This window comes from Salvelinus alpinus, chromosome 9 (assembly GCF_045679555.1).
Source record: "Salvelinus alpinus chromosome 9, SLU_Salpinus.1, whole genome shotgun sequence".
Classification (NCBI taxonomy): domain Eukaryota; kingdom Metazoa; phylum Chordata; class Actinopteri; order Salmoniformes; family Salmonidae; genus Salvelinus; species Salvelinus alpinus.
Window position 1 is genome coordinate 55,074,067 of NC_092094.1, and position 26,681 is coordinate 55,100,747.

Consider the following 26,681-nt stretch of genomic DNA (forward strand, 5'->3'; position numbering starts at 1 on the left):
GTTTAGTTTCAATCGAGAGGTTCACAAATCAAGCGGTAACTAAGCTGAAGTAATGATTTATTAAGTCATTTTATAACTTTTTTATAGAGATTTCATTGTACAAAACAATGCTTTTGTCCTACATAAACCCAGCATCATGTAGAATAGTATACATGCCTACAAGCAAGAGGCCAATCAAGTAGTCTTTGTTGAGGCCCATCAATAGCGATAAGTGGCTGGGCCAATTATTTTGTCATCATAACGTCCACTTTGTCTCAAGAGTGCAGATGGCATGGCTTTCTTGCATTAGTTATTCTATTCTGCAAGACTAACCATTTGTTACATTAATTGCATAAATCAAATACAATTACTTCAGTTCCCTTGAAAGAAAAAAGTGTTCTCAATGCAATATTGTCAAAAGCACAAACTGATATCACATTCAAATGCTTACACACGAGACCCATAGAGAGGTCATGAATTGGACACTGACATACAGTATGCCTTTTGTAAACACCAGCTGGGCGTACTGAAAAGATGTCTGAATAATCAGTGTCATCCCCGGTAACTGGTAGTTCCCTATCCAACTTTAGGCAGGCAACGCCAATACACAAACCATTGCCATTTCTAAAAAGATTTTAGGTATATAAGGATTTTGCTGATCATATGAAACACTCCATATTCCAGCAAATGTACATGAAATGTTGACAGTCGCTTGTAGGCTACCTTCCAGACCAGTTACTTAATAGTGCAGGGTACTCTGTTGCCCTAGACTTTTCTACATTGCTGTTGGAGGGATAATGTTCCCAGGGAGCAACACACATTTGTAATAACACAAGGTACTTGAATAAATGAAGTACATTTTTTGAATTTTGACAGATCGGTTTGTTTTCCAGCTGAGGTACAGCACAGTGACCTAGGGTACCCTTTCATAGGTTGGCCTGAAAACTAGAGTAAGGAAAGTAAAATACATCTTGATATGACATTTAATAAAATGCACATACAATTATATTTGTATTCTGGGTGCACGTTTTGTTGAAATATTATCCATAGAAAGAATGCCAGAACCAGTAAGACACAATTGAACAGTTCCTCTGGGGACTGGGGGAGGAGCTGTGTTTGACAGAGAGCCTTTGTACTGGACAAAGAAGTCTTCATATTAGATAGATCAGCCTGACTGCTAACGGTCATTTCATGCTGAACTTGGAGGAGGCATAACGCTAATCAATAGAGTAGGTGTGAGTATTGATTGTATCCTAGTTAGCAACCTAATTTAACCTTTGTCTTAATTCCCTTTTGTATTCTTGGAGGGTATCTGGGAATGGTTAAGACTTCACATACTGCCTACTACAAGAAGGATACAGCTTGATGATTCATGTGTTTCATCTAGTTTGTCTGCAGATTTTAAATTTTCCTAATGAATACGGTCTTATATTTAGGGGACATAACAAGGCAGCAAAAATGAAGCGCTCCCTTGGACTTTGCTTGGTGGTCTGTTTTGGGATACTCGATTTGGGTAAGTGCACTTTGGCTGTAGTGCGCTTTTAAATTGCTGTATGAGGTTTGACTAGTGCTATTTCACACTTTTTGGTGAAAGATGAGGAATGCTAAACACAACTCATTCATTGTAAGAATAGCTTCATTTTGTGACATGTTATATATGATATGTTTGTGATATGTTTAATATGTTGCATGAAAACAATTGCAGTTTGTAGGTTAATTCTTAAGATCACTGAAAACGTTTTCTTGCCTCGGAGCCATGCAAACTTAATTGTACTCTCAGAGTGATGCAAACTACATTTACAAGTTGATGTTTGAAAAATATCTCTGACTTCAAATAACCTACTCATTAAAAAACATATATATTTTTAGGCTGTGCACTTCGTTGCTTCAAGTGCTCCGATTACACAGGGCGCTGCGAGAATGTTCAAGACTGCACTTATGAAGATTCCTGTTTATCTCTGAGTGAAAGAGGTGTGTTTTTAAGTAACTTTGGATAAGAGTGTCTTATATGACTAAAATGTAATGTAAATATAAGTTTGCTATAGGCTTTTAGGTGGGTAAAATGTACATTTAAATCTGATTACACCATATGTAGGACATTGGCTGAAACATTTTGTATATTCCTATTTTATGTCTAAGGCATTTGATTGTAATTGAATAACAGTTTTATTCTTTATAGGTGGGAAGACAATTCGACAGTGTATCAGATACACAGACTGTGACAATTCTCGGCTGTCCCAGATGTTCCCTGCAGTCTCCGGATTCACGTACCGGTGTTGCAGCAGCAACCTGTGTAATAGTAGTACCACTATTGCCACGAGAGGGCCAGTTTTCGCTTTGATGGGGTCACTATTGGTCTTTTGGTGGTCCTCACTGTGAGCTCCAACTGCCATGGACAGCTGACGCAGAGCCGTCAATGGAGCTGCAGATTGATTGCAGTCAGTAATATGATTTTATGTTATTGTTGATAGAGTTAAATTTGTTGTTTAAACTGTGGATGAACAATGTCCGACTTAGCTGCAGTCTTCCTGTTTTCTCAAATGCTTTTTTTTCAGTGAACTAACCTAGAGGAACACTCAAAATAGAAATGTCCATGTTTATTTATTTTGGTTGTTGTAAATTGATACTTGACAGTTATGTGCATATTTGGGTTAGGCCATTCGCTTTAGAAGCATCAGGCTAAGACAACCTCGTTCATCCAATAATGAATAACCGGGAACATAGTACATGCTATCCATACTGTAGTCTGAAGGAGGGTTTCCTCCCACTTTATGTACACTTACTACAGCCTCATTTTACCATGATGATTAATCAATTTCACTAGGAACGCAGAATAGTCGTGAAGATAGGCTGCACAGATGGGATGGGATATGTTAGTAATCTATTCACCCACCTAGGCACCTACTCACTCAAGTCAAGACTGAAAAAAATGTAAGCTGAAAATATATTTCCCCAGTGTTTTAAGTTGTGATAAGAAATATGTTTCAATAACATTTAAAACCATGTTAAAAGTTGTAAATTGTCAATCAGTTTTATTCTCACTTGTAAAAGACTCACCCAAACCAATAAAATGACCTACCGGTATTTAAAAGAGACTGTTTCCCATTTCTTTCTAACCCTGTTTATAATAGCAAGGAGGTTATCCACAGTAGCCTGTAGCTGCCATAAATGGACTTTTAAGTTTCCAGCTGCTAGCTTACTAGCTAGCAACAAACAAAAAAGCAACAATAGTATTGGATTCTCCATCAACACACTGCAATTTAAGACACACTTTTGAAAGTACGGCCAAGTGCATCTTTTAATTATTTAACTATTTATACAGTTTATTTTTTCTGGAAATTGTTTCAATTTTTTATTTTATTTAATGAGTTTGTCGGGTAGGGAAAGTTACTATGCACCGGAGCACGGCGAATGGTTGACCAGCCAATAATGTGCCCGAAATTAAATTACACCAGTTGTTTGCATAACATTTGGAATATATTGAATGTTCACATCAAATATTGGTTATCAATAAATACAAATAAATACATATATTAAAAACATCCCGTGGCATTATGTGGGATGCAGTGGGATCTAAAAAGGATTCTGGGAACCCTCTCCATTGTGATTATAATAAGCTACTTGAGTCTACACTTTGTGCTTTCTTACAATTTAACTTAATTTATGTTAAGGTAAAATAAGAATGACAATACTGTTGACTAAGGGCTCTATTCGATCTGTAAAGCTGAAGTGTTACAGAACCCGCAATAGAAATGTAAAGGTAATTTCTGATTGAGCCAACATATGCATTGTTTACCATGAATGCAGTCTCCGCTAAAGCGGGAACATTGCCTTTAAATTTCAATCAGCTGTAAAACTAAACTTCCGTGGTGTGGACTGAATAAAGTCCTAAGTCAACAACTATTTACAAAAATAAAAATGAAAACAAAGGTAATCATTTCACTAGAGCATTATATCAATACATGTACCTTATTTTCAGGCATCAATTTTACTATTCTCTGTCACTAAAGTCTCCCAGACCTTCCACCTCAATCTTTCGACCAATCTCTTCCAGCTGAACTGTTTTCTTCTGCCCATTCTTCTCCTTTGCTTTCACATGCTCCTCCTTCTCTGGCTGTGCTGCATACCATGGCCGGGAGGCAGAGCTGCTATCACAAGTCCGTCCCCCTCTTCGGAACCCTCCCCTGCCAGCCCTGACCAATCCCCAGCCCTGTAGCTGGCCTTCAGGCACGTCCCCCTCCTGCACTCCTCGTATCTGGTCCAGCTCCTTGGCGCTGAGGGCAGGCATGCGCACAGGGACCGTGTTCCCGAACTTCGAGTAGTCCACTGAGTAGCGGCCATCCTCCTCCGTCATGATGGAAACAAAACGCCGGCCCCACAGAATCTCCTCGGGGGTGTAGGAGGTACGCGCCTGCATGGTGATACCTGTGGTCTCCACCACACCTGTCAATCAACAAAGACAATAAATCAGTCATTTGTTTTTGACAAATCAGAATACCAAAAATGATTGATTACTTAGAATGAAATTCAAAATTCATTTATTTGTTTGTGATACTGTAGACATGAAAGAGTATACAAAAAAAACTATAATTTGAAGGGCTACAGTAGAGCACTTGAGGTCTGAAAACATCTGACAAACTTTGATTTTGGAGTGAACTATCACTTGAAGGTTGTAGGCTCTATTTTAACAAACCTATCGCAATGGTAAATGTTAGTGCTGGCGTCAGGAATATTTTTTGCTTGATGAATAAACAAGTTGTGTATGTCTCGAGGCTTGGCCCCTCACTCAGAATGTGCTCCATGGCTAAATATGTGGTTGCTTCAAGTTGTGTATTTACAGTCTTATGTATTACGTAGTCATAAACTCTAATTATAATGTTAGTCCGTTATAGCCTAGTTTGCCCCATATTTTCTAAATATGTTGAACATGTTTCTAGTCCCCATTGTTCTCATTGCATTGCTTCAATATGGAAATACATTGTTAAACATAGGCTAAAGCATTCGCACTGATATAGGACAAAACCTACTGTAAATTGCAGTCTGGACATGGACATGCCAAACATAGTCAATAAGCAAGATTAAATTCACTGGTCTATTGATAAGGCCTAAAAATACAGTTTATAATTCTAATTATTCTAATTCACTTCTACTTGGTCACAATCCCGGATCCGGGAGCATCCTCATTAGTAAAAAAGCTGACTAGCATAGCCTAGCATAGCGCCACAAGTAAATACTAGCATATAAATATCATGAAATCACAAGTCCAAGACACCAAATGAAAGATACACATCTTGTGAATCCAGCCATCATTTCCGATTTTTAAAATGTTTTACAGCGAAAACACAATATGTATTTCTATTAGCTAACCACGATAGCAAAAGACTCAACCGCATATTTTCACAATTTTTTTACCGCATAGGTAGCTATCACAAATTCGACCAAATAAAGATATAATTAGTCACTAACCAAGAAACAACTTCATCAGATGACAGTCTTATAACAGATTTATTGTATAGCATATGTTTTGTTCGAAAAATGTGCATATTTCAGGTATAAATTATAGTTTTACATTGCAGCTACAATCACAAATATCACCAAAGCAGCTAGAATAACTACAGAGAGCAACGTGAAATACCTAAATACTCATCATAAAACATTTATGAAAAATACATGGTGTACAGCAAATGAAAGACAAACATCTTGTGAATCCAGCCAATATTTCAGATTTTTTAAGTGTTTTACAACGAAAACACAATATAGCATTATATTAGCTTACTACAATAGCCAACCACACAACCGCATTCATTCACCGCAAAGGTAGCGATAGCGAAAAAACCAGCAAAAGATATACATTTATTCACTAACCTTGACAAACTTCATCAAATGACAGTCCTATAACATCATATTACACAATACATATATGTTTTGTTCGAAAATGTGCATATTTAGCGGTACAAATCGTGGTTTTACAATGTGAATACGTAGTCAAAATGCACAAAATTGTCCGGAGAAATCTTGGAGAGTCACCTAATCTAATCAAATAACTCATCATAAACTTTACTAAAAAATACATGTTGTACAGCAAATGAAAGATACACTAGTTCTTAATGCAACCGCTGTTTTATATTTTTTTTAAATAACTTTAGTACGACATACAGCTTACGTTATAGCGAGACAGCGCCCAAAATCAGGGCGGAAAATATGACTAAACATTTTCAACAGAAATACGAAATAACATCATAAATGGTTCCTACTTTTGATGAGCTTCCATCAGAATGTTGTACAAGTTGTCCTTTGTCCAGAATAATCGTTGTTTGGTTGTAGAATGTCCTCTTCTCCTGTCGAATTAGCAACCAAAGCTAGCCATGTGGCGCAAACGTGCCCAACTTCACATAACGCAAAGAAAAGAAAATGCAGAAAATCACAATAAACTGATATAAACTGATATAACTTGGTTTAAAATAACTACTTTATGATGTTTTTAACACATATATCAAATAAAATCAGAGCCGGAGATATCTAACGTCTATACCGAAAGCTTTTCAGAACGCAATCTGGGGTCCCTTCTCGCGCCTTCCAAGACAATGAAAATTCTGGTCACGTCATTCCAAAAGCTCTTGTTCGGCCTCAGATCAAGCTAGACACCCCATTCCACCCCTCACTGCCTGGTGACATCTAGTGGAAGGCGTATGCAGTGCATGTAGTCCATAGATTTCAGGCAAATTAATAGGAAGGCCCTGGAACAGAGCCTCGATTTCAGATTTTTCACTTCCTGGCAGGAAGTTTGCTGCAAAATGAGTTCTGTTTTACTCAGATATAATTCAAACGGTTTTAGAAACTAGAGAGTGTTTTCTATCCAATAGTAATAATAATATGCATATTGTACGAGCAAGAATTGAGTACGAGGCAGTTTAATTTGGGAACGATTTTTTACAAAGTGAAAATAGCGCCCCCCTATTGAGAAAAGGTTTTAAAGAAGAGATCAAAACTATGTAATAACACTTACGGAATCATGTAGTTACCAAAAAAAAGTGTTAAATCAAAATATATTTTATATTTGAGATTCTTTAAAGTAGCCACCCTTTGCCTTTAACAGCTTTGCACACTCTTGGGATTCTCTCAACCAGCTTCACCTAGAATGCTTTTCCAACAGTCTTGAAGGAATTCCCACATATGCTAAGCACTTGTTGGCTGATTTTCCTTCACTCTGCGGTCCAACTCATCCCAAACAATCTCAATTGGGTTGAGGTCGGGGGATTATGGAGGCCAGGTCATCTGATGCAGCACTCCATCACTCTCCTTCTTGGTCAAATAGCCCTTACACAGCCTGGAGGTGTGTTGGGTCATTGTCCTGTTGAAAAACAAATGATAGTCCCACTAAGCGCAAACCAGTTGGGATGGTGTATCGCTGCAGAATGCTGTGGTAGCATTGCTGGTTAAGTGTGTCTGGAATTCTAAATAAATCACTGACAGTGTGACCAGCAAAGCACCATCACACCTCCTCCTCCATGCTTCACGGTGGGAACCACACCTGCAGAGATCATCCGTTCACCTACTCTGCGTCTCACAAAAACACGGCGGTTGGAACCAAAAATCTCAAATTTGGACTCATCAGACTAAAGGACAGATTTCCACCGGTCTAATGTCCATTGTTCGTGTTTCTTGGCCCAAGCAAGTCTCTTTTTCTTATTGGTGTCCTTTAGTCGTGGTTTCTTTGCAGCAATTTGACCATTAAGGCCTGATTCACGCAGCCTCCTCTGAACAGTTGATGTTGAGATGCGTCTGTTACTTGAACTCTGTGAAGCATTTATTAGATCTGCAATTTCTGAGGCTGGTAACTCGAATGAACTTATCCTCTGCAGCAGAGGTAACTCTGGGTCGGTCCTCATGAGAGCCAGTTTCATCATAGCGCTTGATGGCTTTTGCGACTCCACTTGAAGACACTTTCAAAGTTCTTGAAATTTTCCAGATTGACTGACCTTCATGTCTTTAAGTAATGATGGACTGTCATTTCTCTTTGCTTATTTGAGCTGTTCTTGCCATAATATGGACTTGCTGTTTTACCAAATAGGGCTATCTTCTGTATATCACCCCTATCTTGTCACAACAGAACTGATTGGCTCAAATGCATTAAGGAAAGAAAATCCAATAATTGACTTTTAACAAGACACACCTATTAATTGAAATGCATTCCAGGTGACAACCTCATTAAGCTGGTTGAGAGAATGCCAATAGTGTACAAAGCTGTCATCGAGGCAAAGGATTGCTACTTTGTAGAATCTCAAATATAAAATATATTGTGATTTGTTTCACACTTTTTTGGTTACTACATGATTCCATATGTGTTATTTCATAGTTTTTTATGTCTTCCCTATTATTCTACAATGTAGAAAATAGTAAAATAAAGAAAAACCCTGGAATGAGTTGGTGTCCAAACTTTTGACTGGTAAGTAGGGGTAAAAGTGACTAGGCAGGCCTCCCGAGTGGCGCAGCAGTCTAAGGCACTGCTTCGCAGTGGTTGAGACGTAGCTGTAGACCCGGGCTGTGTCACAGCCGGCCGTGACCGGGAGACCCATGAGGCGGCGCACAATTGGCCCAGTGTCGTCCGGGTTAGGGGAGGGTTTGGACGGCCGGGACAGCCTTGTCCCATTGCACTCTAGCAACCCCTTGTGGCGGGCCGGGAGCCTGCAAGCTGACATCAGTCGCCAGCTGGACAGTGTTTTCTTCGACATATTGGTGCGGCTGGCTTCCGGGTTAAGCGAGCAGTGGCAGGGTTGTTTTTCGGAGGACGCATGGCCTCTCCCAAGTCCATAGGGGAGTTGCAGCGATGGGACAAGACTGTAACTACCAATTGGATATCAGGAAATTAGCTTGGTACCTAGCTAGCACCAATACAATCAGCCTGAAAACAATTACTAGTTCATTTTCATTATTCTTAACAATGATTTAGGAATCCTTGTAAGTAAGTATTAGCTAGGTTGCCACTTGTTGTTCGCCTATTGAAATTGAACTTCAGTTCATGAAAATAAATGTTGTCCAAAGCTAACGTTATAAGCAGCCAGCTAGCTTCATCTGGCTAGTGAGGCTCGACGGGACCGGGTTATGTGTTGTGAAGCTAGCCACAATAAGGATTAGGCACAATAGTGGACTTTGCGATTAGCCTTCAAAATAAAAGTATATTACATTGCACTAATTTGCCAGAATTTTACGTAATTATGACATAACATTGAAGGTTGTGCAATGTAACAGGAATATTTAGACTTATGGATGCCACCCGTTAGATAAAATACGGAACGGTTCCGTATTTCACTGAAAGAAAAAATGTTTTGTTTTCGAAATGATAGTTTCCGGATTCGACCATATTAATGACCAAAGGCTCGTATTTCTGTGTGTTATTATGTTATAATTAAGTCTATGATTTGATATAACAGTCTGACTGAGCGATGGTAGGCACCAGCAGGCTCGTACGCATTCATTCAAACAGCACTTTCGTGCGTTTTGCCAGCAGCTCTTCACAATGCTTCAAGCATTGAGCTGTTTATGACTTCAAGCCTATCAACTCCCGAGATTAGGCTGGTTTAACCGATGTAAAATGGCTAGCTAGTTAGCGGGGTGCGCGCTAATTGCGTTTCAATCGGTGACGTCACTCGCTCTGAGACTTGGAGTAGTTGTTCCCCTTGCAGAGGGGCTTTTGTGGAGCGATGGGTAACGATGCTTCGAGGGTGGCTGTTGTCGATGTGTTCCTGGTTCGAGCTCAGGTAGGGGCGAGGAGAGGGACGGAAGCTATACTGTTACACTGGCAATACTAAAGTGCCTATAAGAACATCCAATAGTCAAAGGTATATGAAATACAATTGTATAGAGAGAAATAGTCCTATAATTCCTATAATAACTACAACCGAAAACTTCTTACCTGGGAATATTGAAGACTCATGTTAAAAGGAACCACCAGCTTTCATATGTTCTCATGTTCTGAGCAAGGAACTTAAACGTTAGCTTTTTTACATGGCACATATTGCACTTTTACTTTCTTCTCCAATACTTTGTTTTTGCATTATTTAAATCAAATTGAACATGTTTCATTATTTATTTTAGGCTAAATAGATTTTATTGATGTATTATATTAAGTTAAAATAAGTGTTCATTCAGTATTGTTGTAATTGTCATTATTACAAATAAAATATATATATTTTTTTTTTAATCGGTCGATTAATCGGTATCTGCTTTTTTGGTCCTCCAATAATCGGCATCGGTATCGGCGTCGAAAAATCATAATCGGTCGACCTCTAGTCTGAATACCTTCCGAATGCACTGTAGGCCAATTCCCACGAATGTAATGGGTTAACACAAAACTACCAAAACAATTCATTATAGTGAACATGGCAATCGAAAAGCCCAAATCAGCGGTAAGATTTGCAATAAGCAAGATGTGAGTTGTGTCCACTCCAGTCTACACAACTCTGCCGGTAAAACACATTTTTCTACAGTGCATTTTGTAGCATCACCCAACAATGATTTGACATTACAAAAGCCATTTCACACGCAATTGAATGCTGAAGGTGCTGCACAGATATACACATTTTAGATCAAGGATAGGCTTTCCTTGGCCCGAGCAGCTGCCCTCTGTGTTCTGACTAGTTTGACAGGCTACTGAAGGAGAGGACACATCAATTCAGTCACTAAAGATTAGGGTTATTTTCTGAGTAATAAACATTAGTGAACCGGCAGTTCGTGACGTTTGAAACTATTTTCTGTCCGATTCATGCTGAGGTTGAATCGGTTTGGGCTCCCGATGCACTAGCCCTTAAACATTTGAACCGGGGACCGATGCGTATCAGTGAATCGTTCCATCTCTATTGTCATGACGTTGCCCTCTTTGGGTACAGCAAGCCCCATCCCCCTCTCCCTGCCTCCTACAACTAGGCTGCTGTGGTCAGAGAGGTCGTAAATTCCTGGAGGAGATGATCTCCTCATGGCCACAGTATAGAGACAGAGTGAAGTTTCATAGAGAACAAAGGAATTTCTTCCATCTCACAGAACTTGAGGTCCGAACAACATTTATGTTCCGGAGAAGGTATAAAAGATCGGTGAAGAATCCAGCTACGAACTGGTCCGTTTGGTACAAGTTTGTAAAACTCATGAGAGACGGTGCGGCCACATTACCATAACGCTGTTTATATAATAGCCTCAGATATGAGGTTTACATCTAATTGTTGTATAAGATGAATGAGTGAGGATGATACTGTTTGTAAAATTGTGTAATGTGATTTTGGACTGTTTAATGAAGGAAACTCCAATTCCCTTTTGAGTTTAACTAAATCAGAGGACCGCCCATGAGCCCAGTTAGGGTCGGGCATCCTGGGACAGGCCCTTTTCTGCAACTTCCGAATAAAAACCCCACCTTGAGAATTTCTCAACAGACCATGTTTACTCTCAATCACGAGAGGACAATTTTCTTACCTTACCTTTACCTTACCTTTCTTACCTCTTACCTCGATAACGAGAAGGCCAAGGTTTGAGTAGATGGCTGAATCTTTTAACCATACCACGTGGTTAAACTCTTAGACTATCGATACCGACAGAATAAGAACAAGTCTTTGATATTAATTACCAGTCTGTAGCTAGGAATTCGGTATCATTGAACGCGAAGACCAACAACCCGCCGACACATCTATCCATAACGACATGAATGCATGTCACTCTGAACTATCCATTCTAACTACGACAGAGAAAAAGAGAGAGAGAGGACGGAAACTCTCCAACAGAAACTAACTTTTCAGCAGAGATCCCGACGACACACTGAGCATAAATATATATATTGATTGCAATTGTTCCCGCATGAGTGAGCGTTCATGTGCAAAGGATTAACATTTCAATTGTTATAGTTATCAACTCTGTAGTGACTTCTCAGCTGACCCACACTCCCCTTTTGTCTAACAAGCCGCCATGCCGGTTTAGCCTACTAGGGCACATTCCCCTATCATTTCTTGTAACCATATTTACTTTGTTTGTTTGTGTGTGCACTTCTGTGATTGTTTAGTTAGTTAATAAATAAATGATTTAAGACAATTGATGTATGGATGACTCATAGTGAAGACTGGGTTCGTGCAGATAACCAACAATTTACGACGTTTGGAATGAGACTAACGTGAGGTAAAATAAATAAATAATTAATTTGAAGACTAATTGATCAGATATAAAATATCTGAAAAGTTATATTAGGAAAATTATAACTTTGTAATCTAAATATTTTCCTTGGTGCCCCGACTTCCTAGTTAATTACAGTTACATGATTAATCAGTTTAATCGCGTAATACTAATTACAGAGAATCTTTGATAAAAACTAAGTCTTCAGTTTAATGATGCCAAAGACATGACACTATGAACAACACATCATCATCTCCCATCCTACCTTCAAGAATAACAATGATCTCCATGTCCTCTGTGGCCAGGGAGTGGGCGGAGACCTCATAGAGTGGGCTGCCACGTTCTATGGTGTGACTAATGATGAGAGGGGACACCAGGAAGATGCCGTTGCTCCTAAGGGGATTCTCCACCTGGATATCCAGCTGGCAGACAGGGATCACCTCACCCTCAGTGGTGACCGTCCGGCGGATCACCTGCCACCGGCAGACAGAGAGAGGGGACATGTTAGAGAGCTCCTCATCACTCACTACAGCTCAAGTACCGTCAATGGTTTCACATGATATCGGTCATCTGTTAAAACCATTATCAGCTACCTAACTGAGCACTTATTGAAAATACTTTCATAACCATACATAACCCATAAATGTACATGTTGTGATTAAAGAGGTTATTGCACAGTAATAACAGTGTGAATATACTGCATTTGAACCCAAAACTAGCACCTCACATTTACGCTGATGGTCCCAATTACTAGTGATCGGGGGGAAAAATAATAGTTACATATCGGGATCAATCAATCAAATGTATTTATAAAGCCCTTTTTACATCAGAATATGTCACAAAGTGCTATACAGAAACCCAGCCTAAAACCCCAAACAGCAAGCAATGCATATGTAGAAGCACGGTGGCTAGAAAAACTCCCTAGAAAGGCCGGAACCTAGGATGAAACTGAGAAACCAGGCTCTGAGGGGTGGCCAGTCCTCTTATGGCTGTGCCGGGTGGAGATTATAAGAGTACATGGACATTTAAGGCCAGATTGTTCTTCAAGATGTTTAAACGTTCATAGATGACCAGCTGGGTCAAATATTATTTTTAACGATATATCGTATCGGTTTGACAATATCGCAATATTATTTCTGCGCTAGTTGGCTGTACCTACACCAAAACTATTTTTTTTCCCTTCAAAGATTGTTCTCCATCTTCTTTTTAAATAGGGAGCCAATTTGTTTTCAGTACTTATTTCCATGACTGATGAAAACTTGTTTTCTCATGGCTCTCTTGCCCCTCTGCAGCAGACATATGGTGAGCAATGTTTGGAACATCGAATCACAATAATATCAGTATCGAAACACAACATTTATTTGTGGTACAAAGTGGGATTAAAATTGATTTAACTATCATTTTTTTGTCAATGATCTACACAAAATACTCTAATGTCAAAGTGGAAGAAAAATTCTAACATATGTAAAAAAAAAAAAAATGCATGAAAAATATAACACTAATATATCTTCATTAGATAAATATTCAACCCCCTGTTTGGCAGTGATTACAGCAGTGAGTCTTTCTGGTTAAGTCTCTTAAGAGCTTTGCACACCTGGATTGTACAATATGTGCACATTACTATTTATTAAATTCTTCAAGGTCTGTCAAGTTGGTTGTTGATCATTGCTAGACAGCCATTTTCACGTCTTACCATAGATTTTCATGCCAATTTAAGTCAAAACTGTAACGAGGCCATTTAGGAACAATTAATGTCATCTTAGTAAGCAACTCCAGTGTATATTTGGCCTTGTGTTTTAGGTTATTGTCCTACTGAAAGGTGAATTTGTTTCCCAGTGTCTGTTGGAAAGAAGACTGAACCAGGTTTTCCTCTAGGATTTTGCCTGCTCTATTCCGTTTCTTTCTATCCCAAAAAACTCTGTAGTCCTTGCCGATAACAAGCATACCTATAACATAATGCAGCCAGCACCATGCTTGAAAATATTAAGATTGGTACTCAGTGATGTGTTGGATGTGCCCCAAACATTACGCTTTGTATCCTGTCCAAAGTGTAATTAATAGCTTCACCATGCTCAAAGGGATATTTAATGTTTTACCCATCTACTAATAGGTGCCCTTCTTTCCCTGGTCTTTGCGGTTGAATCTGTGTTTGAAATTCACTGCTCAACTGAGTAACCTTACAGATAATTTTAAGTTTGGGGTACAGAGATGAGGTAGTCTTTCAAAACTCATGTTAAACACTATTATTGCACACAGAGAGAGTTCATGCAACTTATTATGTGACTTGTTTTTACTCCTGAACTTATTTAGGCTTGCCATAACAAAGGGGTTGAATACTTATTGACTCAAGACATTTCAGCTTTACATTTTGTCTTAATTTGTAAACATTTCTAAAAAGATAATTCCACGTTGACATTATGTGGTATTGTTTATAGGCCAGAGACAAGAAATCTAAATGTAATCAATTTTAAAAATTCAGGCTGTAACACATCAAAATGTGGAAAAAGTCAAGGTGTGTGAATACTTTCTGAAGGCACAATTGTGAGAATCACAATACATATCGGCACCTAAGTGTCGTGATAATATCGTATCTTGAGGTCCCTGGCAATTCCCAGCGCTACCAATTACTGTATATCCTGGGCCCAGTATCAGATAGGATTAAATGCATATGAATAGAATGGACGACTCATTGACTTGAATGGGGACTTCTGATCTATTCATTCTGTTTCTATGCATTTAATCCTATCCGATAGGCGAAATCCAGATAACTTTTGAAAAACTAGGCCCTGAGCATAACCTGGAGTTGAATAGTGGCCGAGATGATCATGCTCTTCCGCAGGTCACCCAAGCGGAACATGAACGTGGGCCGGCCTTGGCGTGGTGCGATCACTGCGTTCCGGGAGAAGATGAGGGTCTCTGCTCGCCTGTTAGCCTGAGCAGTCTTCATGAAGACACAGCCAAGCATCACAGCATTGACGATCAGCCCGAGAATGTTCTGGACGATCAGCACCATGATGGCCAGCGGACACTCCTCTGTCACCATTCGCCCCCCAAAACCTATCGTCACCTGGAGGACAGATGGACATGTAAAATCAGATAATGACTACATACTACAAGACAATTTAATTCATGTGAGACAAAAGGGTAGGCAAATTATTTAAAAATTCTAACTGTCCCATTAAGTGTAGTTTGATATGGTTGTACAAAACTATCTCCAAAAATGTTTTACAAAACCAATGTCAAAAGGTTTGGTAAGTGGATGCTTACCTGCACTTCGATGGAGAAGAGGAAGGCAGAGGTAAAGGAGTTAATGGCAGTGACACAGGGCACGGGCCCGGGCTCCCCGTTTGGGTCACGGGGTTCCAAGTCACCGTGGGCAAAGGCCATGAGCCACCACATCATGGCAAAGAGCATCCATGAGCAGAGGAAGGCCGAGGTGAAGATGAGGAGGGAGTAATGCCATTTTAGGTCCACCATAGTCGTGAAGACGTCCTGAAGGAATCTGCCCTATGGTGGCCAAGAGATGAAAATAAGTATCCATATTACAAGTACAACTCCACTGTAAATCAAATGTAAATCAAACAGGGTTTGTTAGATGATGCTCAACTGCCAGCTTCCTCCGCCTGCATTCTAGAGATGGTTAGTATTGTAGTGGAATGGAGATCTGGGATCCATATGTATCAAGCGTCTCAGAATAGTTGTGCTCATTAAGGATCAGTTTAGCCTTTTAGATCACAACGAATAAGATTACATGGACGTGGGGCCTGATCCTAGATTAGCTACTCCTACTCTGAGACACTTGATTTTTGGCCAAGAAAAGTCGACATTTTCAAAATGTTTCTGACCTGCTCACGAATGTTCTTGTGGGCCACATTACAGGATCCATTCTTGGTTATAAACCTGGCCCGTTGGGAATTGGTTTTGAACTGGTTGGGCTGCTTGGCATTCTCTGCCAGTCGGGTCAGAAAGAACCCATCCGGTAGTAGTGGGCCCTTCCGGGCCAGCATATTGCTGGTGAGGAAAAATTATGTATTTCACTGGAAAGAGCACACTTTATTTGATTAAAATCTGTGAAAACAAAATATGTCAATTGAATACATCATATATCAACTGAAACATTTTTCCAGATAGATATCTATTAGGGACAATTAATGCAAAAAACAGCATCCTGATGCCAAATCATTACATACAGTAGTCATTACATAATATCATGAGTCATTCATTTTTAAGCTTGTAACGTTTCAAAATAGTCTACACTAGCATAGGTTTATCGCAGTCATTGGATATGCAAATGCAGGTGTAACGTTACCTTTGAAAGTAGCTGAATAATTAAACGATATTCGCCATAATATTTTTATCAGGCTATGCTAGCTAGCTATTCTAGCCAGCTAGCTAGTTTAGCCACTTCAGCCATGAAGGCAATTGAACGAACAAAGCATCTATTTTAGAAAGACTTGCTTACTAGCAAGCTTATATAAAATGCTAGAATTTGAACAATTTAGTCGCCAAGCGAGTGTATAATATTAACAACACATGACATCTAGTCGCGTGCACTGTACAAGAAGCAGGTGCACAAGATTTAGGAAGGTGACTGGCTCGCGCGGCCGACGTAAACATCTGTAGTCAGGGTGGTGACGATGATGAGAATGTAGGATTTGTAATTATTACATTCACTGAGTTTCACGCCTATGGTTTCACAATATGATAAACACATATCTTACCTCGATATAAGTGGCAGTGAGTCTTTTGGAAAATAAATTGAACAAATAACCAAGATGATTTTAGAGCTACGTGTGTCCCCAGTCCATTGTACTGGCGCTGTTGCAGAATGTCAAATGTATCCTGAGTGGACCACTGACCCCAATGCACTTAATGCAGTTTGCAGGTTGAGGTCAATTGAATTGATTGGATATTGTGATTCAAAGAAATTGAAAAGCAACATTTTATGAACAATTATTTACAAGTTCATTTTTGTAAACAATTAGCGATTTCTTTAGCTTTTTCCTTTCTGTAAAATATTTTTTCTTCATACTTCATTGATATAAACGTGTGTCTTAACTCCACAAGAAAAGAAACGCAGAAGCTGCTAATAGTCCATTTTGTATTTTAGATTAAGATTGGGATTGAATGGAATGGCGTAGTATTTGCTGATCCTATCTGTGTCTATGGGGAACTGGAACTTTATCACACAGTCTGTAAATTTCATTGTAAAACATTTCCTGTAAAATGTACAGTAATTTACTGACAGCAGTTGGCTGTCAGTTACTGTAGTTACAGCTACTGTGATACATTTTACAGTAATCAATTTTACAGTACCACATATTTTACTGTAATCAAATGTCCAGTGTATTACAAAATAATTGTAATTACAACAATATATCTTATGATATACCCCTGACTATCTCTGGATAGTGCCAATACAATACTGATATATTCATTGTAACTTAATGCCAGAGCAATGAAACAGTACAAAAGAGTAAAAGTTACTATTAAACTGTAGGAAAATTATTTCTACAGTATTTTACTGTAATTACAAACGATTAGAGCAAGCAGGCTGGCTGTAGACATTTGCATATTATATCATATTAAGGAATACTAGGTGTTTTATATCACTTGCACCTCTAGTGATTACAGGGCAAAACAGGGCAAAACAGATCAAATGGACATGAAAAGGTTTTAGACCCGCTACCACTCTGATCTATTAGGAAACTACTACCACATATCACCTAACAAAGGCTTCTAAATTGACAGTCACTACACGGCGAAACAGATAAAAAAGGATATGGCTAGCCACTCAACCATTAAAAGTTTGATCTGTTCTCTATATACAGTTGAAGTCAGAAGTTTACATACACTTAGGTTGGAGTCATTAAAACTCGTTTTTCAACAACTCCACAAATTTCTTGTTAACAAACTATAGTTTTGGCAAGTCGGTTAGGACATCTACTTTGTGCATGACACAAGTAATTTTTCCAACAATTGTTTTCAGACAGACTATTTCACTTATAATTCACTCTATCACAATTCCAGTGGGTCAGAAGTGTACATACACTAAGTTGACAGTGCCTTTAAACAGCTTGGCAAATTCCAGAAAATTATGTCATGGTGTCACGCCCTGGCCTTAGTATTCTTTGTTTCCTTTATTATTTTAGTTAGGTCAGGGTGTGACATGGGGAATGTATGTGTTTTTGTATTGTCTAGGGTGGTTGTATGGTTTAGGGGGTTAAGTAGAGTAGATGGGTTTGTGTTTAGTGTAGGTGTCTAGCTGTGTCTATGGTTGCCTGAATGGTTCTCAATCAGAGACAGATGTCATTAATTGTCTCTGATTGGGAGCCATATTTAAGACAGCCATGGGCACTAGGTTAATGTGGGTAATTGTCTATGTTCTATGTTGCATGTGTGCACTTAGTTCGGTTTAGCTTCACGTTCATTTTGTAAGTGTTTGTTTTTTCCCTTCATTAAAAGATGTATTTTCCACACGCTGCGTTTTGGTCCTCTCTTCCACGTCAAGACGATCGTGACACATGGCTTTAGAAGATTCTGATAGGCTAATTTGAGTCAATTGGAGGTGTACCTGTGGATGTATTTCAAGGCCTACCTTCAAACTCAGTGCCTCTTGCTTGACATCATGGGAAAATCAACAGAAATCAGTCAAGACTTCAGAAAATAAATTATAGACCTCCACAAGTCTAGTTCATCCTTGGGAGCAATTTCCAAACACCTGATTGGTACCACGTTCATCTATACAAACAATAGTACGCAAGGATAAACACCATGGGACCACGCAGCCGTCATGCAGTTCAGGAAGGAGACGCGTTCTGTCTCCTAGAGATGAACGTACTTTGGTGCGAAAAGTGCAAATCAATCCCAGAACAACAGCAAAGGACCTTGTGAAGATACTGGAGGAAACAGGTACAAAAGTATCTATATCCAAAGTAAAACTAGTCCTATATCGACATAACCTGAATGGCCGCTCAGCAAGGAAGAAGCCATTGCTCCAAAACCGCCATAAAAAAGCCAGACTACGGTTTGCAACTGCACATGGGGACAAAGATCATATTTCTTGGAGAAATGTCCTCTGGTCTGATGAAACAAAAATAGAACTGTTTGGCCATAATGACCATCATTATGTTTGGAGGAAAAAGGGGGAGGCTTGCAAGCCGAAGAACACCATCCCAACCGTGAAGCACAGGGGTGGCAGCATCATGTTGTGTGGGGGTGCTTTGCTGCAGGAGGGACTGGTGCACTTCACTAAATAGATGGCATCATGAGGTAGGAAGATTATGTGGATATATTGAAGCAACATCTCAAGACATCAGTCAGGAAGTTAAAACTTGGTCGCAAATGGGTCTTCCAAATGGACAATGACCCCAACCATACTTCCGAAGTTGTGGCAAAATGGCTTAAGGACAACAAAGTCAAGGTATTGGAGTGGACATCACAAAGCCCTGACCTCAATACTATAGAACATTTGTGGGCAGAACTGAAAAAGTGTGTGCGAGCAAGGAGGCCTACAAACCTGACTCAGTTACACCAGCTCTGTCAGGAGGAATGGGCCAAAATTCACCCAACTTATAGTGGGAAGCTTGTGGAAAGCTAGCCGAAACGTTTGACCCAAGTTAGGCAATGCTACCAAATACTAATTGAGTGTATGTAAACTTCTGACCCACTGGGAATGTGATGAAAGTAATAAAAGCTGAAATAAATCACTCTCTCTTCTATTATTCTGACATTTCACATTCTTAAAATAAAGTGGTGATCCTAACTGACCTAAGACAGGGAATTTTTACTCGGATTAAATGTCAGGAATTGTGAAAAACTGAGTTTAAATGTAATTGGCTGAGGTGTATGTAAACTTCCGACTTCAACTGTAAATGTAAGGGAACCACTACCACATATCACTTAAGTTCGTAAAGCACTCTCACTAAGGGATGCAACAAATATAGCCTTTTACAAGACATGCCTCAAAATATGTTAATGAGTGAGAAACATCAATACCATGCACACACTAGTGTTCAAAAGGTTTTTGGCACTCCAAAATGTGGTCTGGTACTGTATTCTGAATTACAGTAAATGACTGGCAGCTATTTGCCAGTAGGTTGCTGTAGAGCAGGGGTGTCAAACTCAATCCATGGAGGGCCGAGTGTCTGCGGGTTTTTGTTTCTTCCTTTCAATTAAGACCTAGACAACCAGGGGAGGGGAGTTCCTTACTAATTAGTGACCTTAATTCATCAATCAAGTACAAGGGTGGACCGAAAACCCGTAGACACTCGGCCCTCCATGGAATGAGTTTGACGCGTGTGCTGTAGAGTTTCAGGACAAGGTTTGTAGAATTCCTAAAATACAGTACATTACCATATTCTGTGGGCATTCTTACTCACGCGTGCAACAAATATTGTCTCTTACAATGTCTCTGAGGGATCTTTGGCCTGTTTTGTTAACTACCTCTCTCAAAGTGTGCAGTGTATAAAGTCAGAAAATCTGCTTTCTCAACCACTGCCTGTCACCAAGGGAGTACCCCAAGGCTCAATCCTAGGCCCCACGCTCTTCTCAATTTACATCAACAACATAGCTCAGGCAGTAGGAAACTCTCATTCATTTATATGCAGATGATGCAGTCTTATACTCAGCTGGCCCCTCCCCAGATTTTGTGCTAAATGCTTTACAACAAAGCTTTCTTAGTGTCCAACAAGCTTTCTCCACCCTTAACATTGTTCTGAACACCTCCAAAACAAAGGTCATGTGGTTTGGTAAGAAGAATGCCCCTCTTCCCACAGGTGTTATTACTACATCTGAGGGTTTAGAGCTTGAGGTAGTCACCTCATACAAGTACTTGGGAGTATGGCTAGACTGTGCACTGTCCTTCTCGCAGCACATATCAAAGCTGCAGGCTAAAGTTAAATCTAGACTTGATTTCCTCTATCTAAATCGCTCCTCTTTCACACCAGCTGCCAAACTAACCCTGACTCAGATGACCATCCTACCCATGCTAGATTACGGAGACATAATTTATAGATCGGCAGGTAAGGGTGCTCTCGAGCGGCTAGACGTTCTTTACCATTCGGCCATCAGATTTGCTCCTTATAGGACACATCACTGCACTCTATACTCCTCTGTAAACTTGTCATCTCTGTATACCCGTTGCAAGTCCCACTGGTTGATGCTTATTTATAAAACCCTCTTAGGCCTCACTCCCCCCTATCTGAGATATCTACTGCAGCCATCATCCTCCACATACAACACCTGTTCTGCCAGCACACACACCCCTGGGTCGCTCCTCTTTTCAGTTCGCTGCAGCTAGCGACTGGAACGAGCTGCAACAAACACTCAAACTGGACAGTTTTATCTCCATCTCTTCATTCAAAGACTTAATCATGGACACTCTTACTGACAGTTGTGGCTGCTTTGTGTGATGTATTGTTGTCTCTACCTTCTTGACCTTTTTCCTGTTGACTGTGCCCAATAATGTTTGTACCATTTTTTGTGCTGCTACCATGTTGTGTTGCTACCATGTTGTTGCTATGTTGTTGTCTTATGTCTCTCTTTATGTAGTGTTGTGTTCTCTCTCTTGTTGTTATGTGTGTTTTGTCCTATATTTATATTGTATTCATTTTTTAATCCCAGGCCCCCGCAGGAGGCCTTTTGCCTTTTGGTAATTGTAAATAATGTCATTGTAAATAATAATTTGTTCTTAACTGACTTGCCTAGTTAAATAAAGGTTAAATAAAAATAAATAAAATAATAAAATAAAAAACAAAGGCACGCCTTACAATATGTTAATGAGCCAGAGACTCAATTTCCCCACCCACAACATTTCCCCACAATTCACTATAATTAATACTGTAAAACACATTTACAGTATTTTACTGTGCATTCTACAGTGTTTAATTGTTGAAATTACAGAAAGGTCTTAGTGTGCTACATATTTTTTAAATATGGTATTTTACTCTTCATTCTACAGTAATCAACTTTATTACGTTTATACAGTATCAAATCAAAGTTTATTTGTCACGTGCGCCGAATATAACAGGTGTAGTAGACCTTACAGTGAAATGCTTACTTTCAGGCTCTAACCAATAGTGCAAAGAAAAGGTATGTGTGTGTGTGTGTGTGTGTGTGTGTGTGTGTGTGTGTGTGTGTGTGTGTGTGTGTGTGTGTGTGTGTGTGTGTGTGTGTGTGTGTGTGTGTGTGTGTGTGTGTGTGTGTGTGTGTGTGTGTGTGTGTGTGTGTGTGTGTGTGTGTGTGTGTGTGTGTGTGTGTGTGTGTGTGTGTGGGTAAGTAAAGAAATAAAACAACAGTAAAAAGACATTTGAAAATAAGAGTAGCAAGGCCATATACAGACACCGGTTAGTCAGGATTATTGAGGTAGTATGTACATGTAGGTATGGTTAAAGTGACTATGCATATATGATGAACAGAGAGTAGCAGTAGCGTAAAAAGAGGGGTTGGCGGGCGGTGGGACACAATGCAGATAGCCCGGTTAGCCAATGTGCGGGAGCACTGGTTGGTCGGGCCAATTGAGGTAGTATGTACATGAATGTATAGTTAAAGTGACTATGCATATATGATAAACAGAGAGTAGCAGAAGTGTAAAAGAGGGGTTGGGAGGGGGGGGGAACACAATGCAAATAGTCCGGGTAACCATTTGGATACCTGTTCAGGAGTCTTATGGCTTGGGGGTAAAAACTGTTGAGAAGCCTTTTTGTCCTAGACTTGGCACTCCGGTACCGCTTGCCATGCGGTAGTAGAGAGAACAGTCTATGACTGGGGTGGCTGGGGTCTTTGACAATTTTTAGGGCCTTCCTGGATGGCAGGCAGCTTTGCCCCAGTGATGTACTGGGCCGTACACACTACCCTCTGAAGTGCCTTGCGTTCGGAGGCCGAGCAATTGCCGTACCAGGCAGTGATGCAACCGGGCAGGATGCTCTCGATGTTGCAGCTGTAGAACCTTTTGAGGATCTCAGGACCCATGCCAAATCTTTTTAGTTTCCTGAGGGGGAATAGGCTTTGTCGTGCCCTCTTCACGACTGTCTTGGTGTGTTTGGGCCATTCTAGTTTGTTGGTGATGTTGAGAGCTTCAAGTTCCTTGGTGTCTACCTGCACTACAGCCCCACCGATGAGAATGGGGTGTCCTCGGTGCTCCTTTTCCTGTAGTCCACAATCATCTCCTTAGTCTTGGTTACGTTGAGGGATAGGTTGTTATTCTGGCACCACCCGGCCAGGTCTCTGACCTCCTCCCTATAGGCTGTCTCGTCGTTGTCTGTGATCAGGCCTACCACTGTTGTGTCGTCTGCAAACTTAATGATGGTGTTGGAGTCGTGCCTGGCCATGCAGTCGTGGGTGAACAGGGAGTACAGGAGGAGACTGAGCACGCACCCCTGGGGAGCTCCAGTGTTGAGGATCAGCGTGGCAGATGTGTTGCTACCTACCCTCACCACCTGGGGGCGGCCCGTCAGGAAGTCCAGGATCCAGTTGCAGAGGGAGGTGTTTAGTCCCAGGTTCCTTAGCTTAGTGATGAGCTTTGAGGGTACTATGGTGTTGAACGCTGAGCTGTAGTCAATGAATAGCATTCTCACATAGGTGTTCCTTTTGTCCAGGTGGGAAAGGGCAGTGTGGAGTGCAATAGAGATGGCATCATCTGTGGATCTGTTTGGGCGGTATGCAAATTGGAGTGGGTCTAGGGTTTCTGGGATAATGGTGTTGATGTGAGCCATTACCAGCCTTTCAAAGCACTTCATGTCTACGGACGTGAGTGCTACGGGTCTGTAGTCATTTAGGCAGGTTGCCTTTGTGTTCTTGGGCACAGGGACTATGGTGGTCTGCTTGAAACATGTTGGTATTACAGACTCAATCAGGGACATGTTGAAAATGTCAGTGAAAACACCTGCCAGTTGGTCAGCACATGCCCGGAGCACACGTCCCGGTAATCCGTCTGGCCCCGCAGCCTTGTGTATGTTGACCTGTTTAAAGGTCTTACTCACGTCGGCTACGGAGAGCGTGATCACACAGTCGTCCGGAACAGCTGATGCTCTCATGCATGCCTCAGTCTTGCTTGCCTCGAAGCGAGCATAGAAGTGATTTAGCTCATCTGGTAGGCTCGTGTCACTGGGCAGCTCGCGGCTGTGCTTCCCTTTTTAGTCTATAATAGTTTGCAAGCCCTGCCACATCCAAAAAGCGTCGGAGCCGGTGTAGTATGATTCAATCTTAGCCCTGTATTGGCGCTTTGCCTGTTTGATGGTTCGTCGCAGGGCATAGCGGGATTTCTTGTAAGCTTCCGGGTTAGAGTCCCACACCTTGAAGCGGCAGCTCTACCCTTTAGCTCAGTGCGAATGTTGCCTGTAAATCATGGCTTCTGGTTGGGGTATGTACGTACAGTCACTGTGGGGACGACGTCCTCAATGCACTTATTGATAAAGCCAGTGACTGATGTGGTGTATTCCTCAATGTCATCAGAAGAATCCCGGAACATGTTCCAGTCTGTGATAGCAAAACAGTCCTGTAGTTTAGCATCTGCTTCATCTGACCACTTTTTTATAGACCGAGTCACTGGTGCTTCCTGCTTTAATTTTTGCTTGTAAGCAGGAATCAGGAGGATAGAGTTGTGGTCGGATTTACCAAATGGAGGGCGAGGGAGAGCTTTGTACGCGTCTCTGTGTGTGGAGTACAGGTGATCTAGAATTGTTTTCCCTCTGGTTGCACATTTAACATGTTGATAGAGATTTGGTAGAACTGACTTAAGTTTCCCTGCATTAAAGTCTCCGGCCACTAGGAGCGCCGTCTCTGGGTGAGTTGTTTCCTGTTTGCTTATTTCCTTATACAGCTGACTGAGTGCGGTCTTAGTGCCAGCATCTGTTTGTGGTGGTAAATAAACAGCCACGAAAAGTATAGCTGAGAGCTCTCTCGGCAAGTAGTGTGGTCTGCAATTTATAACAATATACTCTACTTCAGGCGAGCAAAATCTATATCATACGTGATACAGTAAGTTACTGATAGAATTACGAAAACGGCTAACAGTGTGTTAATCTTTTCTGGATCATAACTACTCTCTAAATAGGGTAATGAAAATAGATTGCTTTTCAAGCCCCTAAAACAGACAAACATGGTGAGAATGTGTATAAACCCTAACCATAATGGTCACTACTAGAGCATTCTCAAGCAGCCCTCCTAGAACCACAGGGGGCTTCAGAGAGCTTTCAGGGGGTCCCTGAAAATGCAGGGATAAAACAAATCAAGGGAAGATACCAGCAAGCATCAAATATCTCCCATTTATGGAAAAACGGAAATGTTGAAATAGAACATTTATGGGCCTTGTCTGACATTGAATTATCTCAAGACTTCTGGCCTATAAAATCTCCACAAGATGGTAGCAAACACTGTGCAGGTGAGCAGCTTCTGGACCATTAACCATGGGGTCCAACCAATGATATATAAATTGGGTCCAACCCAGACGAGTCAAGGGATACAGTCATTTAAAGGTTCAATCAGCAATAGCTACTGCTGTGCAATAGTCATTTCAACAAATGTATAACCTTAATTTTTTTAACCTATTTTTATTTAACCTTTATTTTGACAGGGAAGTCATATTGGGGGACTTGCTATTGGCAAGGTATAACAAAACACAACCATGTTATTCCATATCTCTAAGGTCTCCCATATATGGGACTCAAACAGTGCAGAATAATACCTGGCTGGAGGGGGGGTGGACCACATAAGCTCATGTAACTAGGGTGACCACATTCAAAATATCCAAATGCGGGACAACAGGATGATTTTGCAGGACATTCGCGGGACAGTGTAGTCTACATGAATACAAACATTTGGCGGCATTTGCATATGCATTTAGATTTTCGTGCATTACTGTTTTGTGGGCAAATTAGAGCAGATGGTGTTAAAAAAACAATAATAAAACTGTATTTTGTTTCAATTCAAGCACATTCTGCCTAGTGCCGCGCTGTTGAGTTTTGGCAGCATAATAATTTTTTGGGACTATTCGGCTAACCATCCTAAAATCTCATATGAAATGAGTAATGGTGGAAAAAGTACCCAATTGTCATTAAAGTAAAAGTAAAGATACCTTAATAGAAAATGACTCAAGTAAAAGTGACAGTCACCCAGTAAAACACTACTTGAGTAAAAGTCTAAGTATTTAGTTTTAAATATACGTAAGTATCAAAAGAAAGTATAAATTATTTCATATCCTTATATTAAGCAAACCATATGGCACAATTTTCTTGTTTTTTAGATTTACCAATATACAGGGGCACACTCCAGCACTCAGACATCATTTACAAACTAAGCATTTGTGTTTAGTGAGTCTGCCAGATCAGAGGGAGTAGGGATGATCAGGGATGCTCTCTTGATAAGTGTGTGAATTGAACCATTTGCCTGTCCTGTTAAGCACTCAAAATGTAAGGAGTAGTTTTGGGTGTCAGGGAAAATGTATGGAGTAAAAAGTACAATATTTTCTTTAGTAATGTAGTGGAGTCAAAGTAAAAGTTGTGAAAAATATAAATAGTAAAGTATAGATACACCAAAATACTACTTAAGTAGTACTT

The 26,681-nt window shown here is 40.3% G+C and overlaps 2 protein-coding genes across 4 annotated transcripts; one reads left to right on the plus strand and one right to left on the minus strand.

The window, feature by feature from the left end:
• Positions 1-40: 40 nt before the first annotated feature.
• kcnj11l (potassium inwardly rectifying channel subfamily J member 11, like) lies at positions 41-16,973 on the minus strand. 3 transcript variants are annotated; one of them, XM_071326750.1, is made up of 6 exons: positions 16,848-16,973; positions 15,972-16,137; positions 15,394-15,633; positions 14,924-15,193; positions 12,392-12,599; positions 41-4,422 (listed from the first exon to the last, which is right to left on the minus strand). In XM_071326750.1, exons 2-6 carry the CDS (start codon positions 16,131-16,133, stop codon positions 3,971-3,973), a joined length of 1,332 nt encoding a protein of 443 aa, XP_071182851.1. In that variant the 5' UTR covers positions 16,134-16,137; positions 16,848-16,973; the 3' UTR covers positions 41-3,970. The 3 variants fall into 3 exon arrangements, with proteins under 3 accessions (XP_071182851.1, XP_071182848.1, XP_071182850.1); XM_071326747.1 differs by having other exon boundaries at positions 15,972-16,163; XM_071326749.1 differs by lacking the exon at positions 16,848-16,973 and adding an exon at positions 16,436-16,736 and having other exon boundaries at positions 15,972-16,163.
• On the plus strand, positions 1,150-3,072 carry cd59b (CD59 molecule (CD59 blood group) b). Its single transcript, XM_071326751.1, has 4 exons — positions 1,150-1,208; positions 1,416-1,492; positions 1,849-1,950; positions 2,159-3,072. Exons 2-4 carry the CDS (start codon positions 1,438-1,440, stop codon positions 2,356-2,358), a joined length of 357 nt encoding a protein of 118 aa, XP_071182852.1. The 5' UTR covers positions 1,150-1,208; positions 1,416-1,437; the 3' UTR covers positions 2,359-3,072.
• Positions 16,974-26,681: the final 9,708 nt, after the last annotated feature.

Coding starts and splice junctions, on each gene's coding strand:
- cd59b (XM_071326751.1), top strand. CDS start 1,438: ATGAAGCGCTCCCTTGGACTTTGCTTGGTGGTCTGTTTTGGGATACTC. Junction 1,493..1,848: donor TTTTGGGATACTCGATTTGG/GTAAGTGCACTT, acceptor ATATATTTTTAG/GCTGTGCACTTCGTTGCTTC. Junction 1,951..2,158: donor TTTATCTCTGAGTGAAAGAG/GTGTGTTTTTAA, acceptor TATTCTTTATAG/GTGGGAAGACAATTCGACAG.
- kcnj11l (XM_071326750.1), bottom strand. CDS start 16,133: ATGCTGGCCCGGAAGGGCCCACTACTACCGGATGGGTTCTTTCTGACC. Junction 15,634..15,971: donor ACAAGAACATTCGTGAGCAG/GTCAGAAACATT, acceptor TGGCCACCATAG/GGCAGATTCCTTCAGGACGT. Junction 4,423..12,391: donor GATCATTGTTATTCTTGAAG/GTAGGATGGGAG, acceptor GTTGATTGACAG/GTGTGGTGGAGACCACAGGT.